The sequence below is a fragment of the Pseudophryne corroboree genome, chromosome 9, assembly GCF_028390025.1.
Source record: "Pseudophryne corroboree isolate aPseCor3 chromosome 9, aPseCor3.hap2, whole genome shotgun sequence".
Classification (NCBI taxonomy): domain Eukaryota; kingdom Metazoa; phylum Chordata; class Amphibia; order Anura; family Myobatrachidae; genus Pseudophryne; species Pseudophryne corroboree.
The window spans coordinates 40382328-40410293 of NC_086452.1; the positions used below are offsets into that span (position 1 = coordinate 40382328).

Genomic DNA, 27966 nt, shown 5'->3' on the forward strand with positions numbered 1-27966 from the left:
ACTGTAAGAGCATAGTTCGGGGCGTGCAGATGCAGCTAGTGTACTGTAAGGGCGTGGTGCGGAGCGTGCAGATGCAGCTAATGTACTGTAAGGGCATGGTGCGGGGCATGCAGACGCAGCTAGTGTACTGTAAGAGCATGGTGCGGGGCGTGCAGACGCAGCTAATGTACTGTAAAGGCATGGTGCGGGGCGTGCAGACGCAGCTAATGTACTGTAAGGGCAGGGTGCGGGGCGTGCAGATGCAGCCAGTGTACTGTAAGGACATGGTGCGGGGCGTGCAGACGCAGCTAATGTACTGTAAGGGCATGATGCGGGGCGTGCAGACGCAGCTAATGTACTGTAAGAGCATGGTGCGGGGCGTGCAGACGCAGCTAATGTACTGTAAGGGCATGGTGTGGGGCGTGCAGACGCAGCTAATGTACTGTAAGGGCAAGGTGCGGGGCGTGCAGACGCAGCCAGTGTACTGTAAGGGCATGGTGCGGGGCGTGCAGACGCAGCTAATGTACTGTAAGGGCATGGTGTGGGGCGTGCAGATGCAGCTAATGTACTGTAAGGGCGTGGTACGGGGCGTGCAGACGCAGCTAATGTACTGTAAGGGCATGGTGCGGGGCGTGCAGACGCAGCTAATGTACTGTAAGAGCATGGTGCGGGGCGTGCAGACGCAGCTAATGTACTGTAAGGGCATGGTGCGGGGCGTGCAGACGCAGCTAATGTACTGTAAGGGCAAGGTGCGGGGCGTGCAGACGCAGCTAATGTACTGTAAGGGCAAGGTGCGGGGCGTGCAGATGCAGCCAGCGTACTGTAAGGGCAAGGTGCGGGGCGTGCAGACGCAGCTAATGTACTGTAAGGGCATGGTGCGGGGCGTGCAGATGCAGCTAATGTACTGTAAGAGCATGGTGCGGGGCGTGCAGACGCAGCTAATGTACTGTAAGGGCATGGTGCGGGGCGTGCAGACGCAGCTAGTGTACTGTAAGGGCAAGGTGCGGGGCGTGCATATGCAGCCAGCGTACTGTAAGGGCATGGTGCGGGGCGTGCAGACGCAGCTAATGTACTGTAAGAGCATGGTGCGGAGCGTGCAGACGCAGCTAATGTACTGTAAGAGCATGGTGCGGGGCGTGCAGACGCAGCTAATGTACTGTAAGAGCATGGTGCGGGGCGTGCAGACGCAGCTAATGTACTGTAAGAGCATGGTGCGGGGCGTGCAGACGCAGGCTAATGTACTGTAAGGGCATGATGCAGGGCGTGCAGACGTAGCCAGCGTACTGTAAGGGCGTGGTGCGCGGCGTGCAGACGCAGCTAATGTACTGTAAGGGCATGGTGCGGGGCGTGCAGACGCAGGCTAATGTACTGTAAGGGCATGGTGCAGGGCGTGCAGACACAGCTAATGTACTGTAAGGGCGTGGTGCGGGGCGTGCAGACGCAGCTAATGTACTGTAAGGGCATGGTGCGGAGCGTGCAGACGCAGCTAATGTACTGTAAGATCATGGTGCGGGGCGTGCAGACGCAGCTAATGTACTGTAAGGGCATGGTGCGGGGCGTGCAGACGCAGCTAATGTACTGTAAGGGCAAGGTGCGGGGCGTGCAGATGCAGCCAGCGTACTGTAAGGGCAAGGTGCGGGGCGTGCAGACGCAGCTAATGTACTGTAAGGGCATGGTGCGGGGCGTGCAGACGCAGCTAATGTACTGTAAGGGCAAGGTGCGGGGCGTGCAGATGCAGCCAGCGTACTGTAAGGGCAAGGTGCGGGGCGTGCAGACGCAGCTAATGTACTGTAAGGGCATGGTGCGGGGCGTGCAGATGCAGCTAATGTACTGTAAGAGCATGGTGCGGGGCGTGCAGACGCAGCTAATGTACTGTAAGGGCATGGTGCGGGGCGTGCAGACGCAGCTAGTGTACTGTAAGGGCAAGGTGCGGGGCGTGCATATGCAGCCAGCGTACTGTAAGGGCATGGTGCGGGGCGTGCAGACGCAGCTAATGTACTGTAAGGGCATGGTGCAGGGCGTGCAGACGCAGCTAGTGTACTGTAAGGGCATGGTGCGGGCGTGCAGAAGCAGCTAGTGTACTGTAAGAGCATGGTGCGGGGCGTGCAGACGCAGCTAATGTACTGTAAGGGCATGGTGCGGGGCGTGCAGACGCAGCTAATGTACTGTAAGGGCATGGTGCAGGGCGTGCAGACGCAGCTAGTGTACTGTAAGGGCATGGTGCGGGGCGTGCAGACGCAGCTAGTGTACTGTAAGGGCATGGTGCGGGCGTGCAGACGCAGCTAATGTACTGTAAGAGCATGGTGCGGGGCGTGCAGACGCAGCTAATGTACTGTAAGGGCATGGTGCGGGGCGTGCAGACGCAGCTAATGTACTGTAAGGGCATGGTGCAGGGCGTGCAGACGCAGCTAGTGTACTGTAAGGGCATGGTGCGGGGCGTGCAGACGCAGCTAGTGTACTGTAAGGGCATGGTGCGGGCGTGCAGACGCAGCTAATGTACTGTAAGGGCATGGTGCGGGGCGTGCAGACGCAGCTAATGTACTGTAAGGGCATGGTGCGGGGCGTGCAGACGCAGCTAGTGTACTGTAAGGGCATGGTGCGGGGCGTGCAGACGCAGCTAATGTACTGTAAGGGCATGGTGCGGGCGTGCAGACGCAGCTAGTGTACTGTAAGGGCATGGTGCGGGCGTGCAGACGCAGCTAATGTACTGTAAGGGCATGGTGCGGGGCGTGCAGACGCAGCTAGTGTACTGTAAGAGCATGGTGCGCGGCGTGCAGACGCAGCTAATGTACTGTAAGGGCAAGGTGCGGGGAGTGCAGACGCAGCTAATGTACTGTAAGGGCATGGTGCGGGGCGTGCAGACGCAGCTAATGTACTGTAAGAGCATGGTGCGGGGCGTGCAGACGCAGCTAATGTACTGTAAGAGCATGGTGCGGGGCGTGCAGACGCAGCTAATGTACTGTAAGGGCATGGTGCGGGGCGTGCAGACGGAGCTAATGTACTGTAAGAGCATGGTGCGGGGCGTGCAGACGCAGCTAATGTACTGTAAGGGCATGGTGCGGGGCGTGCAGACGGAGCTAATGTACTGTAAGGGCATGGTGCGGGGCGTGCAGACGCAGCTAATGTACTGTAAGGGCATGGTGCGGGGCGTGCAGACGGAGCTAATGTACTGTAAGAGCATGGTGTGGGGCGTGCAGACGCAGCTAATGTACTGTAAGAGCATGGTGCAGGGCGTGCAGACGCAGCTAATGTACTGTAAGAGCATGGTGCGGGGCGTGCAGACGCAGCTAATGTACTGTAAGGGCATGGTGCGGGGCGTGCAGACGCAGCTAATGTACTGTAAGGGCGTGGTGCGGAGCGTGCAGACGCAGCTAATGTACTGTAAGAGCATGGTGTGGGGCGTGCAGATGCAGCTAATGTACTGTAAGGGCATGGTGCAGGGCGTGCAGACGCAGCTAGTGTACTGTAAGGGCATGGTGCGGGCGTGCAGAAGCAGCTAGTGTACTGTAAGAGCATGGTGCGGGGCGTGCAGACGCAGCTAATGTACTGTAAGGGCATGGTGCGGGGCGTGCAGACGCAGCTAATGTACTGTAAGGGCATGGTGCAGGGCGTGCAGACGCAGCTAGTGTACTGTAAGGGCATGGTGCGGGGCGTGCAGACGCAGCTAGTGTACTGTAAGGGCATGGTGCGGGCGTGCAGACGCAGCTAATGTACTGTAAGAGCATGGTGCGGGGCGTGCAGACGCAGCTAATGTACTGTAAGGGCATGGTGCGGGGGCGTGCAGACGCAGCTAGTGTACTGTAAGGGCATGGTGCGGGGCGTGCAGACGCAGCTAGTGTACTGTAAGAGCATGGTGCGGGGCGTGCAGACGCAGCTAGTGTACTGTAAGAGCATGGTGCGGGGCGTGCAGACGCAGCTAGTGTACTGTAAGGGCATGGTGCGGGGCGTGCAGACGCAGCTAGTGTACTGTAAGAGCATGGTGCGGGGCGTGCAGACGCAGCTAGTGTACTGTAAGGGGATGGTGCGGGGCGTGCAGACGCAGCTAGTGTACTGTAAGGGGATGGTGCGGGGCGTGCAGACGCAGCTAATGTACTGTAAGGGCATGGTGCGGGGCGTGCAGACGCAGCTAATGTACTGTAAGGGCATGGTGCGGGGCGTGCAGACGCAGCTAATGTACTGTAAGGGCATGGTGCGGGGCGTGCAGACGCAGCTAGTGTACTGTAAGGGCATGGTGCGGGGCGTGCAGAAACAAAGTGTGATTAAAGAGATTGGTGAAAGAGAATGAAGCGTAGACTTGAATAAATATTCTAGAGTTTCATCACTAGTGTTCAAAGAAAGCCACGTTCCATTACCCCCCTCTGTTCCCATTTACTATACAGTCCTTACCTTTAATATAGTGGCCACAACTTCTTGGGAGGCGTTTCTGACATCCTCCCCATTGACCGATAGTATCTGATCGCCCTGCATCAGCGTCCGGTCATAGTCTGCCGCTCCTCCTTTCACAATGTCAGATATGAAGACTCCGCTCCCAGTCCTGGAAGACAGAACACAACTCAGCGGATCCGTCAGTTCCTACTTACCTACACATCAGCCATTACTAGTGTCGGCTGGACAGTAACATTCCAGGTTAAGTGAATGAGTCTACAGAAATGACAAACTCGTAGAACTAAAGAAGAACACTGAACGTGCTACAAATGTGAGACGTCACCCTTTCACTAAGTGCCAGGTATGTGTTATCACCAGGAACCCGCACAACTGGGAGACACACAGCACCAGCCACGGGTGTGGTATGGTTTGCCGGCGGTCGGGGTCCCAGCGACCAGCATATAGGCGCCGGAATCCCGACCGCCGGCATACCGACAGCTGGGTGAGTGCAAATGAGCCCCTTGCGGACTCACTATGCTCACCACACTGCGGGCACGGTGGCACGCTATCTATTCTCCCTTCAGTGGGGTCGTGGACTCCCAAGAGGTAGAAAAGATGTCGGTATGCCGGCGGTCGGGATTCCGGCGCCGGTATGGTGGTCGCCGGGAGCCCGGTCGCCGGCAACCTGAAGACCACCCCGAGCCACACCTGGGCTAGAGAGGGGGCTGGGAAGATGATACTTACAGTTCATTACCATGTTAAAGGGTTCCCCCGCACCCCCATTAATTAATCACAACATTACAGAATAGATACTGTTTCATGTAAATATATCCATTATTCTATTTATCTATTAGTTAATCAAATATTTAATATATTCAAATTATCAATAGGCTTTAAACATTGCTTTGTATTTGAGCCTTTTCAATGACGGCCTTTAAAAGTGCACTATGTTCGTGGCTTCTGATTGGTCCTCCAGGGATACATCTCTGGCTATTGGCTGGGGCTGTTGGATGCATAATAGAGGCGAGGGAAGCGGTGGGTGAGGGGGTATGACGCCACTCGGAGAGAAGGATGCAAAGAAGAAAAACACATTGAAACGACTAGAAAGTCAGAGATGAAATAAAGGGTTTCGGGAGAACAGAGACAAATACAATTGTTTCATATAATTTATAAAGAAACTTTCTGCAAAAAAGAAGAGCACATTTCCCCTATTTCTGATGAGTGACCTGATAAACGTTCCCCTGGGATACCACTATTAATGGCCGATGTCATAGACCCATACCTCTTCCCCACAATGCTCAGCCCCAGGCCCCGGCCACTCTTCTTCTGCAGCTCCACATGAAAGACATCCAGGTTCTCCTCGTCCCTGTACTGCGCCTCGTCCCGGTACACCACCAGCTGCACTTTCTGCGGGGTCCTCCGTAGGGCGGTTATCGCATCCTCATGAGAGGCGGTCCTCAGGTCGTAACCATTCACCTGTAACGGTGCAGGGGGGGTGGGGATGACAGGGTTTTTGGTTTTTTTCTTTCAAGTTGACATTACAGAGTATTTGTGTGTTGGTCAGACATAAGAAATGCAGAACTCATCCAGTTTGATTTAATTATGTTTGAAAATAAAATGTTGCTTAAGGAAATAATTACTCTGTACTTTGGTGGTCATTCCGAGTTGGTCGCTCGCTAGCAGTTTTTAGCAGCCGTGCAAATACTATGCCGCCGCCCACTGGGAGTGTATTTTATCTTTGAAGAAAGAAGTGCGAACGAAAGGATCGCAGAGCGGCTACAAAAAAATATTGTGCAGTTTCTGAGCAGCTCCAGACCTACTCAGCGCTTGCGATCACTTCAGACCATTCAGTTCCGGATTTGACGTCACGAACACGCCCTGCTTTCGCCCAGCCACACCTGCGTTTTTCCTGGCACGCCTGCGTTTTTCCGAACACTCCCTGAAAACTGTCAGTTGACACCCAGAAACGCCCACTTCATCACTCTGCAGCGGACATTGCGAATGAAAAGCCTCGCTAGATCTTGTGTAAAACTACATCGGCTGCTGTGAAAGTACATTGCGCCGCATATGCAGAAGTGCCGCTTTTTCACTTAATTGCTGCGCTGCGAACATTTTTATCTAGCGATCAACTCGGAATGACCCCCTATATTATGTGTAATAATGACAGGGTGTATTGCTGTGGCAACTTAACGCTTTGCGACATTCCTCATTTATGCAGAGCTGGTGATAAGGGGGTCTCCATCTGTCATCTTTGCCCCCATTTAGCCCAAAACAATCCCTGAGTGACCAGATACAAAAAAAAACATTCCTACAGAGGTCCCATTTCTCCTGACAAGTGATCATTGTATGTAGCACAGCTGATAGTCCTCCGGAGACCTAATAATGACCTGTATAACCGCGCTGCTATAAATCATTACAACTATATACACAGGTTCTCAAACTCGGTCCTCAGGACTAGAGATGTGCACCGGAAATTTTTCGGGTTTTGTGTTTTGGTTTTGGGTTCGGTTCCGCGGCCGTGTTTTGGGTTCGAACGCGTTTTGGCAAAACCTCACCGAATTTTTTTTGTCGGATTCGGGTGTGTTTTGGATTCGGGTGTTTTTTTCAAAAAACCCTAAAACACAGCTTAAATCATAGAATTTGGGGGTCATTTTGATCCCAAAGTATTATTAACCTCAATAACCATAATTTCCACTCATTTTCAGTCTATTCTGAACACCTCACAATATTATTTTTAGTCCTAAAATTTGCACCGAGGTCGCTGGATGACTAAGCTCAGCGACCCAAGTGGCCGACACAAACACCTGGCCCATCTAGGAGTGGCACTGCAGTGTCACGCAGGATGGCCCTTCCAAAAAACACTCCCCAAACAGCACATGACGCAAAGAAAAAATAAGATTTTACTTACCGATAAATCTATTTCTCATAGTCCGTAGTGGATGCTGGGGACTCCGTCAGGACCATGGGGATTAGCGGCTCCGCAGGAGACAGGGCACAAAAAGTAAGCTTTTAGGATCACATGGTGTGTACTGGCTCCTCCCCCTATGACCCTCCTCCAAGCCTCAGTTAGGTACTGTGCCCGGACGAGCGTACACAATAAGGAAGGATCTTGAATCCCGGGTAAGACTCATACCAGCCACACCAATCACACCGTACAACCTGTGATTTGAACCCAGTTAACAGTATGATAACAACGAAGGAGCCTCTGAAAAGATGGCCCACAACAATAATAACCCGATTTTTGTAACAATAATTATGTACAAGTAATGCAGACAATCCGCACTTGGGATGGGCGCCCAGCATCCACTACGGACTATGAGAAATAGATTTATCGGTAAGTAAAATCTTATTTTCTCTAACGTCCTAGTGGATGCTGGGGACTCCGTCAGGACCATGGGGATTATACCAAAGCTCCCAAACGGGCGGGAGAGTGCGGATGACTCTGCAGCACCGAATGAGAGAACTCCAGGTCCTCCTCAGCCAGGGTATCAAATTTGTAGAATTTTACAAACGTGTTCCCGCCTGACCACGTAGCTGCTCGGCAAAGTTGTAAAGCCGAGACCCCTCGGGCAGCCGCCCAAGATGAGCCCACCTTCCTTGTGGAATGGGTATTTACAGATTTTGGCTGTGGCAGGCCTGCCACAGAATGTGCAAGTTGAATTGTACTACAAATCCAACGAGCAATAGTCTGCTTAGAAGCAGGAGCACCCAGCTTTTTGGGTGCATACAATATAAACAGCAAGTCAGACTTTCTGACTCCAGCCGTCCTGGAATTATATATATATATATATATATATATATATATATATATATATATATATATATATTTTCAGGGCCCTGACAACGTCTAGCAACTTGGAGTCCTCCAAGTCCCTAGTAGCCGCAGGCACCACAATAGGTTGTTTCAGGTGAAACGCTGACACCACCTTAGGAAGAAACTGGGGACGAGTCCCAGTTCTGCCCCGTCCGAATGGAAAATCAAATATGGGCTTTTGTAAGACAAAGCCGCCAATTCTGACAATCGCCTGGCCGAGGCCAGGGCCAACAGCATGGTCACTTTCCATGTGAGATATTTCAAATCCACAGATTTGAGCGGTTCAAACCAATATGATTTGAGGAATCCCAACACTACTTTGAGATCCCACGGTGCCACTGGAGGCACAAAAGGGGCTGTATATGCAATACTCCCTTGACAAATGTCTGGACTTCAGGAACTGAAGCCAATTCTTTCTGGAAGAAAATCTACAGGGCCGAAACTTGAACCTTAATGGACCCCAATTTGAGGCTCATAGACACTCCTGTTTTCAGGAAGTGCAGAAATCGACCTAGTTGAAATTTCTTCGTGGGGCCTTCCTGGCCTCACCCACGCAACATATTTTCACCACATGTGGTGATAACGTTGTGCGGTCACCTCCTTCCTGGCTTTGACCAGGGTAGGTATGACCTCTTCCGGAATGCCTTTTCCCTTAGAATCCGGCGTTCAACCGCCATGCCGTCAAACGCAGCCGCGGTAAGTCTTGGAACAGACATGGTACTTGCTGAAGCAAGTCCCTTCTTAGCTCCTGAGGCCATTAGTCCTCTATGAGCATCTCTTGAAGTTCCGGGTACCAAGTCCCTCTTGGCCAATCCGGAGCCACGAGTATAGTTCTTACTCCTCTACGTCTTATAATTCTCAATACCTTGGTTATGAGAAGCAGAGGAGGGAACACATACACCGACTGTTACACCCACGGTGTTACCAGGACATCCACAGCTATCGCCTGAAGGTCTCGTGACCTGGCGCAATACCTGTCCCGTTTTTTGTTCGGGCGGGACGCCATCATGTCCACCTTTGGTCTTTCCCAACGGTTCACAATCATGCGGAAAACTTCCCTATGAAGTTCCCACTCTCCCGGGTGGAGGTCGTGCCTGCTGAGGAAGTCTGCTTCCCAGTCGTCCACTCCCGGAATGAACACTGCTGACAGTGCTATCACATGATTTTCCGCCTAGCGAAAAATCCTTGCAGTTTTGCCACTGCCCTCCTGCTTCTTGTGCCGCCCTTTCTGTTTACGTGGGCGACTGCCGTGATGTTATCCCACTGGATCAATACCAGCTGACCTTGAAGCAGAGGTCTTGCTAAGTTTAGAGCATTATAAATTTGCTTTTAGCTCCAGTATATTTATGTGGAGAGAATTCTCCAGACTTGATCACACTCCCTGGAAATTTTTTCCCTGTGTGACTGTTCCCCAGCCTCTCAGGCTGGCCTCCGTGGTCACCAGCATCCAATCCTGAATGCCGAATCTACGGCCCTCTAGAAGATGAGCACTCTGTAATCACCACAGGAGAGACACCCTTGTCCTTGGATATAGGGTTATCCGCTGATGCATCTGAAGATGCGATCCGGACCATTTGTCCAGCAGATCCCACTGAAGAGTTCTTGCGTGAAATCTGCCGAATGGAATCGCTTCGTAATAAGCCACCATTTTTACCAGGACTCTTGTGCAATGATGCACTGACACTTTTCCTGGTTTTAGGAGGATCCCGATTAGCTCGGATAACTCCCTGGCTTTCTCCTCTGGGAGAAACACCTTTTTCTGGACTGTGTCCAGAATCATCCCTAGGACCAGCAGACGTGTCGTCGGAACAACTGCGGTTTTGGAATATTTAGAATCCACCCGTGTTGTCGTAGAACTACTTGAGATCGTGCTACTCCGACCTCCAACTGTTCTCTGGACCTTGTTCTTATCAGGAGGTCGTCCATTTTCTTTGAAGACGAATCCTCATTTCGGTCATTACCTTGGTAAGGACCCGGGGTGCCTTGGACAATCCAACGGCATTGTCTGAAACTGATAGTGACAGTTCTGTACCACGAACCTGAGATACCCTTGGTGAGAAAGGCAAATTTTGGGACATGGAGGTAAGCATCCCTGATGTCCCGGGACACCATATAGTCCCCTTCTTCCCGGTTCGCTATCACTGCTCTGAGTGACTCCATCTGGATTTGAACCTTTGTAAGTGTTCAAATATTTCAGATTTAGAATAGGTCTCACCTAGCCTTCTGGCTTCAGTACCACAATATAGTGTGGAATAATACCCCTTTCCCTGTTGTAGGAGGGGTAATTTTATTATCACCTGCTGGGAATACAGCTTGTGAATTGTTTTCAATACTGCCTCCCTGTCGGAGGGAGACATTGGTACAGCAGACTACAGGAACCTGCGAGGGGGAAACGTCTCGACATTCCAATCTGTACCCCCTTGGATACTACTTGTAGGATCCAGGGGTCCTGTACGGTCCTAGCGTCATGCTGAGAACTTGGTAGAAGCGGTGGAGGGCTTCTGTTCCTGGGAATGGGCTGCCTGCTGCAGTCTTCTTCCCTTTCCTCTATCCCTGGGCAGATATGACTCTTATAGGGACGAAAGGACTGAGGCTGAAAAGACGGTGTCTTTTTCTGCAGAGATGTGACTTAGGGTAAAAAACGGTGGATTTTCCAGCAGTTGCCGTGGCCACCAGGTCCCATGGACCGACCCCAAATAACTCCTCCCCTTTATACGGCAATACATCTTTGTGCCGTTTGGAATCTGCATCACCTGACCACTGTCGTGTCCATAAACATCTTCTTGCAGATATGGACATCGCATTTACTCTTGATGCCAGAGTGCAAATATCCCTCTGCGCATCTCGCATATATAGAAATGCATCCTTTAAATGCTCTATAGTCAATAAAATACTGTCCCTGTCAAGGGTATCAATATTTTTAGTCAGGGAATCCGACCAAGCCACCTCAGCTCTGCACATCCAGGCTGAGGCGATCGCTGGTCGCAGTATAACACCAGCATGTGTGTGTATACTTTTTAGGATATTTTCCAGCCTCCTATCAGCTGGCTCCTTAAGTACGGCCCTATCTGTAGATGGTACCGCCACTTGTTCTGATAAGCATGTGAGTGCCTTATCCACCCTAAGGGGTGTTTCCCAACGCGCCCTAACTTCTGGCGGGAAAGGGTATACCGCCAATAATTTTCTATCGGGGGAAACCCACGCATCATCACACACTTCATTTAATTTATCTGATTCAGGAAAAACTACAGGTAGTTTTTTCACATCCCACATAATACCCTTTTTTGTGGTACTTGTAGTATCAGAAATATGTAACACCTCCTTCATTGCCCTTAACGTGTGGCCCTAAAGGAAAATACGTTTGTTTCTTCACCGTCGACACTGAAATCAGTGTCTGGGTCTGTGTCGACCGACTGAGGTAAATGGGCGTTTTACAGCCCCTGACGGTGTTTGAGACGCCTGGACAGGTACTAATTTGATCGCCGGCCGTCTCATGTCGTCAACCGGCTTGCAGCGTGTTGACATTATCACGTAATTCCATAAATAAGCCATCCATTCCGGTGTCGACTCCCTAGAGAGTGACATCACCATTACAGGCAATTTGCTCCGCCTCCTCACCAACATTTTCCTCATACATGTCGACACACACACGTACCGACATACAGCACACACATAGGGAATGCTCTGATAGAGGACAGGACCCACTAGCCCTTTGGGGAGACAGAGGGAGAGTTTGCCAGCACACACCAAAACGCTATAATTATACAGGGACAACCTTTATATAAGTGTTCCTCCCTTATAGCATTTAATATATATTCATATCGCCAAATCAGTGCCCCCCCTCTCTGTTTTAACCCTGTTTCTGTAGTGCAGTGCAGGGGAGAGCATGGGAGCCTTCCCACCAGCATTTCTGTGAGGGAAAATGGCGCTGTGTGCTGAGGAGAATAGGCCCCACCCCCTTTTCGGTGGGCTTCTTCTCCGGAGTTTGTGATATCTGGCAGGGGTTAAATACATCCATATAGCCTCAAGGGCTATATGTGATGTATTTTTCGCCATACAGGTATTATACATTGCTGCCCAGGGCGCCCCCCCCCCCGCGCCCTGCACCCTCCGTGACCGCTGTGTGAAGTGTGCTGACAACAATGGCGCACAGCTGCAGTGCTGTGCGCTACCTGATGAAGACTGAAAGTCTTCTGCCGCCTGGTTCCGGACCTCTTCAATCTTCAGCATCTGCAAGGGGGGTCGGCGGCGCGGCTCCGGGACGAACCCCAGGGCGAGACCTGTGTTCCGACTCCCTCTGGAGCTAATGGTGTCCAGTAGCCTAAGAAGCCAATCCATCCTGCACGCAGGTGAGTTCACTTCTCTCCCCTAAGTCCCTCGTAGCAGTGAGCCTGTTGCCAGCAGGACTCACTGAAAATAAAGAACCTAAAAACTTTTTCTAAGCAACTCTTTAAGAGAGCCACCTAGATTGCACCCTGCTCGGACGGGCACAAAAACCTAACTGAGGCTTGGAGGAGGGTCATAGGGGGAGGAGCCAGTACACACCATGAGATCCTAAAAGCTTACTTTTTGTGCCCTGTCTCCTGCGGAGCCGCTAATCCCCATGGTCCTGACGGAGTCCCCAGCATCCACTAGGACGTTAGAGAAAAAGAGGCGCAATGAGGTAGCTGTGTGACTAAGCTCAGCGACCCAAGTGGCCGACACAAACACCTGGCCCATCTAGGAGTGGCACTGCAGTGTCAGGCAGGATGGCCCTTCCAAAAAATACTCCCCAAACAGCACATGACGCAAAGAAAAAAAGAGGCGCAATGAGGTAGCTGTGTGAGTAAGCTAAGCGACCCTAGTGGCCGACACAAACACCTGGCCCATCTAGGAGTGGCACTGCAGTGTCACGCAGGCTGGCCCTTCCAAAAAACACTCCCCAAACAGCACATGACGCAAAGAAAAATGAAAGAAAAAAGAGGTGCAAGATGGAATTGTCCTTGGGCCCTCCCACCCACCCTTATGTTGTATAAACAGGACATGCACACTTTAACCAACCCATCATTTCAGTGACAGGGTCTGCCACACGACTGTGACTGATATGACGGGTTGGTTTGGACCCCCACCAAAAAAGAAGCAATTAATCTCTCCTTGCACAAACTGGCTCTACAGAGGCAAGATGTCCACCTCATCATTATCCTCCGATTCATCACCGTGTACATCCCCCTCCTCACAGATTATCAATTCGTCCCCACTGGAATCCACCATCACAGCTCCCTGTGTACTTTGTGGAGGCAATTGCTGCTGGTGAATGTCTCCATGGAGGAATTGATTATAATTCATTTTAATGAACATCATCTTCTCCACATTTTCTGGAAGTAACCTCGTACGCCGATTGCTGACAAGGTGAGCGGCGGCACTAAACACTCTTTCGAAGTACACACTTGTGGGAGGGCAACTTAGGTAGAATAAAGCCAGTTTGTGCAAGGGCCTCCAAATTGCCTCTTTTTCCTGCCAGTATACGTACGGACTGTCTGACGTGCCTACTTGGATGCGGTCACTCATATAATCCTCCACCATTCTTTCAATGGGGAGAGAATCATATGCAGTGACAGTAGACGACATGTCCGTAATCGTTGGCAGGTCCTTCAGTCCGGACCAGATGTCAGCATCAGCAGTCGCTCCAGACTGCCCTGCATCACCGCCAGCGGGTGGGCTCGGAATTCTGAGCCTTTTCCTCGCACCCCCAGTTGCGGGAGAATGTGAAGGAGGAGATGTTGACAGGTCGCGTTCCGCTTGACTTGACAATTTTCTCACCAGCAGTTCTTTGAACCCCTGCAGACTTGTGTCTGCCGGAAAGAGAGATCCAAGGTAGGTTTTAAATCTAGGATCGAGCACGGTGGCCAAAATGTAGTGCTCTGATTTCAACAGATTGACCACCCGTGAATCCTTGTTAAGCGAATTAAGGGCTCCATCCACAAGTCCCACATGCCTAGCGGAATCGCTCTGTGTTAGCTCCTCCTTCAATGTCTCCAGCTTCTTCTGCAAAAGCCTGATGAGGGGAATGACCTGACTCAGGCTGGCAGTGTCTGAACTGACTTCACGTGTGGCAAGTTCAAAAGGTTGCAGAACCTTGCACAACGTTGAAATCATTCTCCACTGCGCTTGAGACAGGTGCATTCCACCTCCTATATCGTGCTCAGTTGTATAGGCTTGAATGGCCTTTTGCTGCTCCTCCAACCTCTGAAGCATATAGAGGGTTGAATTCCACCTCGTTACCACTTCTTGCTTCAGATGATGGCAGGGCAGGTTCAGGCGTTTTTGGTGTTGCTCCAGTCTTCTGTACGTGGTGCCTGTACGCCGAAAGTGTCCCGCAATTCTTCTGGCCACCGACAGCATCTCTTGCACGCCCCTCTCGTTTTTTAAATAATTCTGCACCACCAAATTCAAGGTATGTGCAAAACATGGGACGTGCTGGAATTTGCCCATATTTAATGCACACACAATATTGCTGGCGTTGTCCGATGCCACAAATCCACAGGAGAGTCCAATTGGGGTAAGCCATTCTGCGATGATCTTCCTCAGTTGCCGTAAGAGGTTTTTAGCTGTGTGCGTATTCTGGAAAGCGGTGATACAAAGCGTAGCCTGCCTAGGAAAGAGTTGGCGTTTGCGAGATGCTGCTACTGGTGCCGCCGCTGCTGTTCTTGCGGCAGGAGTCCATACATCTACCCAGTGGGCTGTCACAGTCATATAGTCCTGAGTCTGCCCTGCTCCACTTGTCCACATGTCCGTGGTTAAGTGGACATTGGGTACAACTGCATTTTTTAGGACACTGGTGAGTCTTTTTCTGAGGTCTGTGTACATTTTCGGTATCGCCTGCCTAGAGAAATGGAACCTAGATGGTATTTGGTACCGGGGACACAGTACCTCAAACAAGTCTATAGTTGGCTCTGCAGTAATGATGGATACCGGAACCACGTTTCTCACCGCCCAGGATGCCAAGGCCTCAGTTATCCGCTTTGCAGCAGGATGACTGCTGTGATATTTCATCTTCCTCGCAAAGGACTGTTGGACAGTCAATTGCTTGGTGGAAGTAGTAAAAGTGGTCTTACGACTTCCCCTCTGGGATGACCATCGACTCCCAGCAGCAACAACAGCAGCGCCAGCAGCAGTAGGCGTTACACGCAAGGATGCATCGGAGGAATCCCAGGCAGGAGAGGACTCGTCAGAATTGCCAGTGACATGGCCTGCAGGACTATTGGCATTCCTGGGGAAGGAGGAAATTGACACTGAGGGAGTTGGTGGGGTGGTTTGCGTGAGCTTGGTTACAAGAGGAAGGGATTTACTGGTCAGTGGACTGCTTCCGCTGTCGCCCAAAGTTTTTGAACTTGTCACTGACTTATGATGAATGCGCTGCAGGTGACGTATAAGGGAGGATGTTCCGAGGTGGTTAACGTCCTTACCCCTACTTATTACAGCTTGACAAAGGCAACACACGGCTTGACAAATGTTGTCCGCATTTCTGTTGAAATACTTCCACACCGAAGAGCTGATTTTTTTGGTATTTTCACCAGGCATGTCAATGGCCATATTCCTCCCACGGACAACAGGTGTCTCCCCGGGTGCCTGACTTAAACAAACCACCTCACCATCAGAATCCTCCTGGTCAATTTCCTCCCCAGCGCCAGCAACACCCATATCCTCCTCATCCTGGTGTACTTCAACACTGACATCTTCAATCTGACTATCAGGAACTGGACTGCGGGTGCTCCTTCCAGCACTTGCAGGGGGCGTGCAGATGGTGGAAGGCGCATGCTCTTCACGTCCAGTGTTGGGAAGGTCAGGCATCGCAACCGACACAATTGGACTCTCCTTGTGGATTTGTGATTTCGAAGAACGCACAGTTCTTTGCTGTGCTTTTGCCAGCTTAAGTCTTTTCATTTTTCTAGCGAGAGGCTGAGTGCTTCCATCCTCATGTGAAGCTGAACCACTAGCCATGAACATAGGCCAGGGCCTCAGCCGTTCCTTGCCACTCCGTGTGGTAAATGGCATATTGGCAAGTTTACGCTTCTCCTCCGACGATTTTATTTTAGATTTTTGAGTCCTTTTTTTACTGATATTTGGTGTTTTGGATTTTACATGCTCTGTACTATGACATTGGGCATCGGCCTTGGCAGACGACGTTGATGGCATTTCATCGTCTCGGCCATGACTAGTGGCAGCAGCTTCAGCACGAGGTGGAAGTCGATCTTGATCTTTCCCTATTTTTGGAACCTCAACATTTTTGTTCTCCATATTTTAATAGGCACAACTAAAAGGCACCTCAGGTAAACAATGGAGATGGATGGATACTAGTATACTTATGGATGACGAGTGACTGCCGACACAGAGGTAGCTACAGCCGTGGACTACCGTACTGCGTCTGCTAGTATAGACTGGATGATAATGATATAAAAATATATATATATATCACTACTGCAGGACAGGTATATATTATATAATGACGGACCTGCTGGACACTGTCAGCAGACTCCTAAACTACTAGTATGAAGAAGATAGAAAAAAAAAACCCACCACAGGTAGGTATACAATTATGGACGAGCACTGCCGACACAGAGGTAGCTACAGCCGTGGACTACCGTACTGCGTCTGCTAGTATAGACTGGATGATAATGATATAAAAAATATATATATATCACTACTGCAGGACAGGTATATATTATATAATGACGGACCTGCTGGACACTGTCAGCAGCAGACTCCTAAACTACTAGTATGAAGAAGATAGAAAAAAAAAACCCACCACAGGTAGGTATACAATTATGGACGAGCACTGCCGACACAGAGGTAGCTACAGCCGTGGACTACCGTACTGCGTCTGCTAGTATAGACTGGATGATAATGATATAAAAAATATATATATATCACTACTGCAGGACAGGTATATATTATATAATGACGGACCTGCTGGACACTGTCAGCAGCAGACTCCTAAACTACTAGTATGAAGAAGATAGAAAAAAAAAAACCACCACAGGTAGGTATACAATTATGGACGAGCACTGCCGACACAGAGGTAGCTACAGCCGTGGACTACCGTACTGCGTCTGCTAGTATAGACTGGATGATAATGATATAAAAAATATATATATATCACTACTGCAGGACAGGTATATATTATATAATGACGGACCTGCTGGACACTGTCAGCAGCAGACTCCTAAACTACTAGTATGAAGAAGATAGAAAAAAAAAACCCACCACAGGTAGGTATACAATTATGGACGAGCACTGCCGACACAGAGGTAGCTACAGCCGTGGACTACCGTACTGCGTCTGCTAGTATAGACTGGATGATAATGATATAAAAAATATATATATATCACTACTGCAGGTATATATTATAATATTATGAATGACGGACCTGCTGGACACTGTCTGTCAGCAGAATGCGTTTATAGAATAAAAAAAAAAAAACACCACACGAGTGTTTAACTTTTTCAGGCAGACAATATACTGGTGGTCACTGGTTAGTCACACTGGCAGCAAAAGTGTGCACTGTTATGTACTCCTGCTATAACTGCTCCCCAGTCTCCCCCACAATTAAGCTGTGTGAGCAGTGAGCACTCAGCACAGTCAGATATACATAGATGATATTATCATGCAGCACACTGAGGCTGAGCACAGATATGGTATGTGACTGTGTATCGTTTTTTTTCAGGCAGAGAACGGATTTTAAATAATAAATAAAACTGGTGGTCACTAGTATAACTATCAGCAAAACTCTGCACTCTCTGAGTACTCCTAATGCTCCCCAAAATTACTAAAATTAAATTACTAGTAAATCAAGTGTCTCACTCTCTATCTAAACGGAGAGGACGCCAGCCACGTCCTCTCCCTATCAATCTCAATGCACGTGTGAAAATGGCGGCGACGCGCGGCTCCTTATATAGAATCCGAGTCTCGCGATAGAATACGAGCCTCGCGAGAATCCGACAGCGGGATGATGACGTTCGGGCGCGCTCGGGTTAGCCGAGCAAGGCGGGAAGATCCGAGTCTGCCTCGGACCCGTGTAGAAAGGCTGAAGTTCGGGGGGGGTTCGGATTCCGAGAAACCGAACCCGCTCATCTCTACTCAGGACCCCACACGGTTCATGTTTTGCAGGTCACCTGTAGATTTTTAAAATGTGACAGTTGGTGATACACGGTGCAGCTGCTGGGTGACATGGAAACCGTGTGGGGTCCTGAGGACAGAGTTTGAGAACCCCTGCTGTAGACAGTGACAGCAACTGCTGTGTACATTACTACACTTTCCCTGCACGTTCTGTTTTGTTATTGTTGATTTCATTTTCTTTAAAAGGGACATTAATGACTAAACGTAACTTTTACAAGTTTATTTTTTTATACTTATTTATTGAATAGAAAAAAATTGTCCACAAGAAGTCTGAAAGTTTACTGTTCTGTGGTGGAAGCTGGAGTTATATTTTACGGGTATAGTACGGCTGAACGGATGGTGGAGGAGGTCATGTGACTGTCGGTCAGCGGACCGCCGGTCACATGAATACCACCCATATTTTACAGCTGTCTTCCTCTCTGTGTCCTTATTACTACTGTATGCTACAAAGAGCAGGTATTGTCGCAATATCACTAATAAATGGATAAATATAGGTAGCCTGAGCACAGCTACATAGGTGACCGGAGTAATAATTATCAGAACGTAAGACCTTGCACAAACACAGCGACCTCATACACAGCTTATCCCAAATCAATGAAAACTTTACATTTTATTTGAACAGTGACAGTGCCATATATTTAATATTCTAGTGAAATGAAAACAAAATAATAATAATAATAAATGATGAAATAATTCTGGTAAGTGTTGGGTTTCATTCCCTACATGTCAGTAATAGTTTGGGGTATGAGAGTAAGATCCATTGCAGACAAAAATGTTCACATGTAACATATAACTTTCAAGAGGAAACATATTATTTTGCCTGTAAATGTCACATTTAGTTCCAAGGAGGCGGTTTTCTCTGTAATATAAAAGGGGGTTTTATGTGGGACAGAAGACTGCTGGTCCCCAGCGGCCCCCTATACTTTCAGCAGCTGTGCTCTATATTATTAATCAAGGATTTCACTTCAACTTATACATATAAAATAAAGGGCAGATGTTCCCAGGCTAAAAGCCACTTTCTTAACGCATGAAAAGAACGGTCTGACAGCCCATATGAAGCATAAAGTGTAAACCCAGAGTGCAGTACAGAATGTAAATGCCCTAGCTGGGGTTTGCTGCAGTATGTAAGGCCAGTTAATGGATAACGTCTTCAAATAAAACTTTGTGCCTGAAACCGCCTGTGGAAAACTGAGAAACACACTCAGTGAAATTTAACAGATTTTGGATCATATTCAGTAAGGATTGCAAGTTCTGCTTTTTAGCAGAATTTGCAATCCTTTTGTTCGCATGCTGGGGGGTGCCCATTGCAGGGCAAGGTCGCCGGTCATACAAACCGCCCCCCCACCCCCCACCACTCCCCCTCCACACTGAAATTGCAGTTGCAACCGCAATTTTAGCGCGTTCGCATAAATTGTGGATGCCTTCTGCCGGCAGGAGGGGTGGCAGCTATGGTCGTGATCAAAGCGGCTGCGTGTGACATCACGCAGCTGACCTGATCATGCCGCGCTCGCAGTGCCATGCCCCCGTTTCCCCGACGCCAACCCCACAACGCTCTGTCTCCGCCTAGGAAATGCGGGCGCACGTGCAGGACGGGCCCTGTGCGTGCGTCCGAATCAGCATTGTAATTTTTCTGGCTGGATCGCCAATTGCGATCCAACCTGAATAAAGGTCCTATGACAGCGGACCTTAATTTTGCATATAGGTAATAAGAATATTATAATGAGAGCTATATACCTCTAGAATCTGATCACCAGCCCAGAGTCTCCCATCCCTGGCTGCAGCTCCTTCCTCATATACTTCATGTATCACCACGGCCTCCTGCAGAATATAGGAAGAGAGGGAAATTATAAGACAGGTGATAATACAGGGACTGAATCACGCGTGTGTAGGGAAAATATGGCGTTCATGGTTGTCTCTAAGCTGAATGATCTACACATGGAAATACTGGACTCATTAGGTAACATATAGTAAGTCCAGGGTTACGCTGACCAGCATATTTTCTGTCCAGGGCTACAATGCACATTCTCTCCTATAGGGCTTCCTTAAACAGTACATCAGCAATGATTATTTAATTACAACCTATTGCAGTCACTTTAAATACGGATCAGCTTTAGGGTTACACTAATAAACCATTCTACATGGCAGAATAGCTTTGCCTGTTGAGGGGATGAGGTGTCCTAGTTAGGGGGCTTTCTCCGTATATCAGAGTCCCACAGACTCGGACTGGCCCACAGGGGAAAAGGGTAAACCACCGGTAGGTCCCATTGCCTGTGGGCCCACCTCCTCTGCCTGTAGGCCCACCTTCTCTTGGGATTAGGTTCCAAACTCTATCCTAGAATACTTTAATTATACATTATACATATGTTACATTATACTGCACGGGACTATGGTGTATTTTCTTATTAATCTGGTACATTGTCATAGAGGTTAGCCAAGCCTCTGTGGTGGATGGCCACACCTCTACTATTGCCTGGCCACACCCTTAAGCATGGGCCCCTACCACTGCATTTCCCCGGTGGGCCCTTTATGTCCCAGTCCGACACTGGAGCCCCGGCAATAAATTAACAGATGTTACAGGCCCGTCACCTCGTATTGTGAGAACATGAATTCATGTGTGGTTTGTGTACTGGGAACAGAGTTATGAAGAAGTGAAGGTACCAGTGGGGTATCTCTCCCGCCCACGATGCTAAGTCCGAGGCCGGAACGCCCCTTGTAAATCTCGATCGTCATCTCTTGTCCCGGGATAATCGGGCATGTTGCAGGATCAAAGTGTGCCAGTGGAGAAGGGATGTTTCCTGCGGTAAAGAGACCGGAAAATGAGCTTCAGAGAGATCATGCAATAGCACAGAACACATTCGTAATGACACCGTATTCATCCAATAGTATGCAATGTGTGGGGAAGGAACAGCTTCTGCAAAGGGTAAGGGATGACCCTGACTACGGAACCATGTCATTGCTTCACCTGTCCCTTCTATTCACGTGTAATACTGCTGCCATACATCAGCTGGGGTGGCTTGTGAGCAATGGAAGGACGCGAGTATACTGACAGTGGGGGGTGGAAGTGATAGCAATAGGACTGGTTAGGTGTAGGATCCATAATATTATAAGACAATCTATCCATTAAAAGGATTTGTGCAACCACCGCAACCAAACACTGCAACGTACTGTTCCCCATATCCCAAATCATTCCAGTCATCTTACTGGTGAGCTCGGGTTCCGGTATAGTGTACGACGGAGCCGGAGCTAGGGATATATCCTGGGCACTGTATGGTATCTTGGTAGTACTTTTGGATTGTTTCAGCTGGCTCACGAGCTGCAGGAGAAAGAGAGAAGTGGTAATACATATGGGACACGGTACTGGAGTGATACACTGTAGATCTGCAGTGGTCGCGGCCGCTTCCGTTCACTAGACCGTCTTTAGCCCTTACATTGCTTTATTAGGATTGAAAACCGCCAAAAGTGAACCTGCTACAAATGAACTTCAATACATTTTGCTTTGGAGAACCTCCTCCCGCCAACCAAAGTATGCAACACTGAGGACTACAAGATTTACCGACTCCGTAATAAAATACTGGTTTGGAAGCGTGGGGCTCAGTATTGTACCGATGTTGGTTAATAGCGTCACTAGTGCATCGGTGTATTACAGATGGGGCCTCTGTGCAATATACTGTCAGCGATACGCAGACATGAGTTAGGGAAAGGCCTGGAAGCGTGACCAGCAGTTGTGGTGGATTATCTGGTTTATGGTCTGCATTAGGGGTGGGGGGATATCCGCCCAGGGTGTGGTTGCTCAATAGTGCAATCTAGTCTCCAATCCATGGAAACTGACACTAACTTCAAAATAGAAACTTTCTTTATTGAAGCCTAAACGTTTGATACAAAAGAATCAATGGCGACTGATTGAGGACTACATGCGGGGCTGAGATGTGACTTTAGCCTGGGATTCCCTCATGTCTTCACAGCACTCCAAGGGCCAGATCCAATTAGTCGCAGGCTGCACTTAGTAAGTGCCCTGGTCTCGCCGGGCACTTATCCCGGGATCTATGGGTTAACGCGTTGTTAGCCGCGGATCTACAGCGCAAGGAACAGGGCTTGTCATTAAATAGCTCCAAGCGTCACAGTCCAAGGCTACGAGCTCTTTTCTTCTCACAGTAATGTGCACAGTGAATTGAATCTCGCCCTGAGCCTGGTAAACGCAATCCAAAGTCAGGTAAGGAAAAAAAAGGGGATAGTTGCAGACGCTTACCTGGTCTAGAACATTCTGCTCCTGGGCCGGCTCCAGCCCCTGATCATTCAATCTCACTTTACCTTCCTGCAATAGAAATTATATTATAGCGGATGGAATAAAAATGCAAAACAGTCCTGTAAAATGACAAATAATGCAGTAATATATGTAAGGTGCCACAGAGTTCCTCAGTGCCAGAGAGTAGGGGGGATGGGTGGGGTGGGGGGGTGGGGGGCAAACATAAACAGGATGATAATGGGGCCAGAAAAAGGGAGATTTGCAAAGGACCAGATCACAGTGAGAAAACACTGAAAATAAAGAAGGACGTAAGATTGTCAGGACTCATCCGATAAAGATTATATTAGGACAGGGCTCTATGTTACATGTGCAGATGGAATGGTTGAATGAGCAAGGTCCTGCATATGATAAAGAGGGGAATGGAGGCAGCTGGAAGCCACAGACAGAGTTATGCAGTGGTAGGAGCAGGGTCCCCAGCAGCACAGAGTATATCAGGAGATGAGTGATGTGTCAGTGAGGACAGGTCTGCATGTGACAGGGGCAGTGACATGATGTGAGGAGGGGAATAGAGGCAGCTGGAAGCCACAGACAGAGTTATATAGTGGGAGGAGCAGGGTCCCCAGCAGCACAGAGTATATCAGGAGATGAGGGATGTGTCAGTGAGGACAGGGCTGCATGTGACAGGGGCAATGACATGATGTGAGGAGGGGAATGGGGGCAGCAGGAAGCCACAGACTGAACATTATATAGTGGGAAGAGCAGGGTCCCCAGAAGCACAGAGTATATCAGGAGATGAGGGATGTGTTAGTGAGGACAGGGCTGCATGTGACAGGGGCAGTGACATGATGTGTGGAGGGGAATGGAGGCAGCAGGAAGCCACAGACAGAGTTATATAGTGGGAGGAGCAGGGTCCCCCCAGCAGCACAGAGTATATCAGGAGATGGGGGATGTATCAGTGAGGACAGGGCTGCATGTGACAGGGGCAGTGACATGATGTGAGGAGGGGAATGGAGGCAGCAGGAAGCCACAGACAGAGTTATATAGTGGGAGGAGCAGGGTCCCCAGCAGCACAGAGTATATCAGGAGATGAGTGATGTGTCAGTGAGGACAGGGCTGCATGTGACAGGGACAGTGACATGATGTGAGGAAGGGAATGGAGGCAGCAGGAAGCCACAGACTGAGAGTTATATAGTGGGAGGAGCAGTGTCCCCAGCAGCACAGAGTATATCAGGAGATGAGTGATGTGTGAGGACAGGGCTGCATGTGACAGGGGCAGTGACATGATGTGAGTTGGTGGTTTACCTAGGAGACACGTCTTTAGACTGTAGCATTCTTTCAGCTGGGATTTCGGCCTCAGTAGTGGCAGCCAAAAGAGTGCTCTGGCTTCGCACATAGCAGGCTGACACAGAGTCTAAAAAGGCTCTAGAATCTCTTCCTTTCAATGATTAGATCATCTACAGTATGCACCTGAGTTAGAGAAGTCCATTGCTTCTATGTCTGCCTCTAAGTCACTATTCCTGCCGTCCTCAGCCAATAAATCAAAGGTCCCACATTTCCAGTCCTTTTACTCCTTTCCAGGGAGTCCCAGTTTCCATCCTACCTTTCAAGTCACCACTCCTCATCACTAGGCGGAAAGGTAACAAACCTGCCCCCAAGACAGCATGGGAGAAGCTGAAACATAGCACGCAGTCATTTGGGGGGGATAATAACCCCAATAATGGTCTGTTTTCCAGCTAGCTGACATGATCCTAAGACAATGAGCTAAAGATATGTATAGTTCCTTCAGCTGTATAGTGATAGGGAAAGTGTTAGTCAGTCATGCTTTGGATTTCGATGCTCCATTTCAGCAGCAGAGCGGCGCCATCTGTAACGCAGCACTGCACAAACAGCAAAGCTGACCTACAATGCCTCAAATAGGTATAAACAGTTTGGGGCAGTTAGGAAGGGAGAGAACGGTGCAAAATTCCTTATGGTGAGGACTAATCTGATTGCCCTGTAGCGTTCTCCACGCTCTCCCCCAATTCCTCCTCCAGCTGTCTGGAGACAAATATGGAGAAAGCAGTGGAAGTGCACGCTCAGAGCCGGCCTTAGGCATAGGCAAACTAGGCAAATGCCTAGGGCATTTGGTATGCTTAGGGGCACCAGCAGCTTTTGCTGATTAAAATGATATGCGGCATGCCTATATTCTGTGTGTATTCCTGGAAATCACTGTAATGTAGCATTCCATATGCAGATACAGCCGCAGTCGCACACAGAATATAGGCATGCTGCATATCATTTTAATCAGCAGAAGCTGCTTGTGCATACTAGCATTAAGTAACCGAGCAGGAGAATTCTGGACACGTTTCAGGAAATACAAAAAGTGTTAAAAAGAAGCTGCAATTATTAAAGGGATCTGCATGACTCCAAGAATACAGGGAAAGCTCTTCAGTTATCTATTTATGGTGTTAGCACTGAATGGGGAGATCATTGAAGCATTAACTGCCCATAAAACGACCTTTAGAACAAGGATTTATCCACCAAGCGCAGCCCTGTACATCAAAATGAGGCTCAATAAATCACTTCTGGCTGCTGCAGATGACTCTAGGTATTCTTAAAGCATAAAGAGCCATAGAGTGACATTTCCATCTCCCAGGGGACCGACGCCAATCAGTGTACCCTGATATAGCAAGCGGCTCTCACCTCGCACTCTGCCAGCTATTCGCAGTGCTCTCTTCCGGGGCTCATTACAGACATTAATGGGTGTAGTAATTGCCGCCGTCCTTAGCAAACGCTCACAGGTTCTATCTTATTTATATATTCATTCTGATCAAAAAATAAGAATTTACTTACCGATAATTCTATTTCTCGGAGTCCGTAGTGGATGCTGGGGTTCCTGAAAGGACCATGGGGAATAGCGGCTCCGCAGGAGACAGGGCACAAAAAAGTAAAGCTTTTACCAGATCAGGTGGTGTGCACTGGCTCCTCCCCCTATGACCCTCCTCCAGACTCCAGTTAGGTACTGTGCCCGGACGAGCGTACACAATAAGGGAGGCAATTTGAATCCCGGGTAAGACTCATACCAGCCACACCAATCACACCGTACAACTTGTGATCTAAACCCAGTTAACAGTATGATAACAGAAAGAGCCTCTTAAAGATGGCTCCTTAACAATATAACCCGAATTTGTTAACAATAACTATGTACAGTATTGCAGATAATCCGCACTTGGGATGGGCGCCCAGCATCCACTACGGACTCCGAGAAATAGAATTATCGGTAAGTAAATTCTTATTTTCTCTATCGTCCTAAGTGGATGCTGGGGTTCCTGAAAGGACCATGGGGATTATACCAAAGCTCCCAAACGGGCGGGAGAGTGCGGATGACTCTGCAGCACCGAATGAGAGAATTCCAAGTCCTCTTTTGCCAGGGTATCAAATTTGTAGAATTTTACAAACGTGTTTTCCCCCGACCACGTAGCTGCTCGACAGAATTGTAATGCCGAGACCCCTCGGGCAGCCGCCCAAGATGAGCCCACCTTCCTTGTGGAATGGGCCTTAACAGATTTAGGCTGTGGCAGGCCTGCCACAGAATGAGCAAGTTGAATTGTGTTACAAATCCAACGAGCAATCGTCTGCTTAGAAGCAGGGGCACCCAACTTGTTGGGTGCATATAGTATCAACAGCGAGTCAGATTTTCTGACTTCAGCCGTCCTTGAAATGTATATTTTTAAGGCTCTGACAACGTCCAACAACTTGGAGTCCTCCAAGTCGCCAGTGGCCGCAGGCACCACAATAGGTTGGTTCAGGTGAAACGCTGATACCACCTTAGGGAGAAAATGCGGACGAGTCCTCAGTTCTGCCCTATCCGAATGGAAGATTAGATAAGGGCTTTTATAAGATAAAGCCGCCAATTCAGATACTCTCCTGGCGGAAGCCAGGGCCAGTAACATAGTCACTTTCCATGTGAGATATTTAAAATCCACCTTTTTCAATGGTTCAAACCAATGGGATTTGAGGAAATCTAAAACTACATTTAGATCCCACGGTGCCACCGGAGGCACCACAGGAGGCTGTATATGCAGTACTCCTTTAACAAAAGTCTGTACCTCAGGAACTGAGGCCAATTCTTTTTGGAAGAATATTGACAGGGCCGAAATTTGAACCTTAATAGATCTCAATTTGAGACCCATAGACAATCCTGATTGTAGGAAATGTAGGAAACGACCCAGTTGAAATTCCTCCGTCGGAACACTCCGATCCTCGCACCACGCGACATATTTTCGCCAAATGCGGTGATAATGTTTCGCGGTGACTTCCTTCCTTGCCTTAATCAAGGTAGGAATGACTTCTTCTGGAATGCCTTTCCCTTTTAGGATCTGGCGTTCAACCGCCATGCCGTCAAACGCAGCCGCGGTAAGTCTTGAAAGAGACAGGGACCCTGTTGTAGCAGGTCCCTTCTCAGAAGTAGAGGGCACGGGTCGTCCGTGACCAACTCTTGAAGTTCCGGGTACCAAGTCCTTCTTGGCCAATCCGGAGCCACTAGTATTGTTCTTACTCCTCCTCACCGTATAATCTTCAATACCTTTGGTATGAGAGGCAGAGGAGGAAACACATATACTGATTTGTACACCCAAGGTGTTACCAGTGCGTCCACAGCTATTGCCTGTGGATCTCTTGACCTGGCGCAATACTTGTCCAGTTTCTTGTTGAGGCGAGACGCCATCATGTCTACCATTGGTCTTTCCCAACAGTTTATTAGCATGTGGAAGACTTCTGGATGAAGACCCCCCTCTCCCGGGTGAATATCGTGTCTGCTGAGGAAGTCTGCTTCCCAGTTGTCCACGCCCGGGAAGAACACTGCTGACAGTGCTATTACGTGATTCTCCGCCCAGCGAAGAATCTTGGCAGCTTCTGCCATTGCACTCCTGCTTCTTGTGCCGCCCTGTCTGTTTACATGGGCGACCGCCGTGATGTTGTCCGACTGAATCAACACCGGTTTTCCTTGCAGGAGTGGTTCCGCCTGGCTTAGAGCATTTTAGATTGCTCTTAGTACCAGAATGTTTATGTGAAGAGACTTTTCCAGGTTCGTCCATACCCCCTGGAAGTTTCTTCCTTGTGTGACTGCTCCCCAACCTCTCAGGCTGGCGTCCGTGGTCACCAGGATCAAATCCTGTATGCCGAATCTGCGGCCCTCCAATAGATGAGCCTTTTGCAACCACCACAGAAGATATACCCTTGTCCTTGGCGACAGGGTTATTCGCAGGTGCATCTGAGGATGCGACCCTGACCATTTGTCCAACAGATCCCTTTGGAAAATTCTTGCATGGAATCTGCCGAATGGAATTGCTTCGTAAAAAGCCACCATTTTTCCCAGGACTCTTGTGCATTGATGTACAGACACCTTTCCTGGTTTTAGGAGGTTCCTGAC

General features: G+C 49.2%; 1 protein-coding gene across 7 annotated transcripts in view; it reads right to left on the minus strand.

Moving 5' to 3' along the window:
* Positions 1-27966, minus strand: part of PATJ (PATJ crumbs cell polarity complex component) — a 446647-nt gene that overhangs the window by 41490 nt on the left and 377191 nt on the right. For all 7 annotated transcript variants that reach the window (XM_063939224.1, XM_063939227.1, XM_063939228.1 and 4 more), the window contains 6 exons: positions 22560-22625; positions 21515-21626; positions 20972-21108; positions 20048-20131; positions 5627-5820; positions 4366-4513 (listed from right to left, as the gene is read on the minus strand). In XM_063939224.1, the coding sequence (XP_063795294.1) occupies positions 4366-4513; positions 5627-5820; positions 20048-20131; positions 20972-21108; positions 21515-21626; positions 22560-22625 (741 nt within the window). The remainder of the gene's footprint in view (positions 1-4365; positions 4514-5626; positions 5821-20047; positions 20132-20971; positions 21109-21514; positions 21627-22559; positions 22626-27966) is intronic.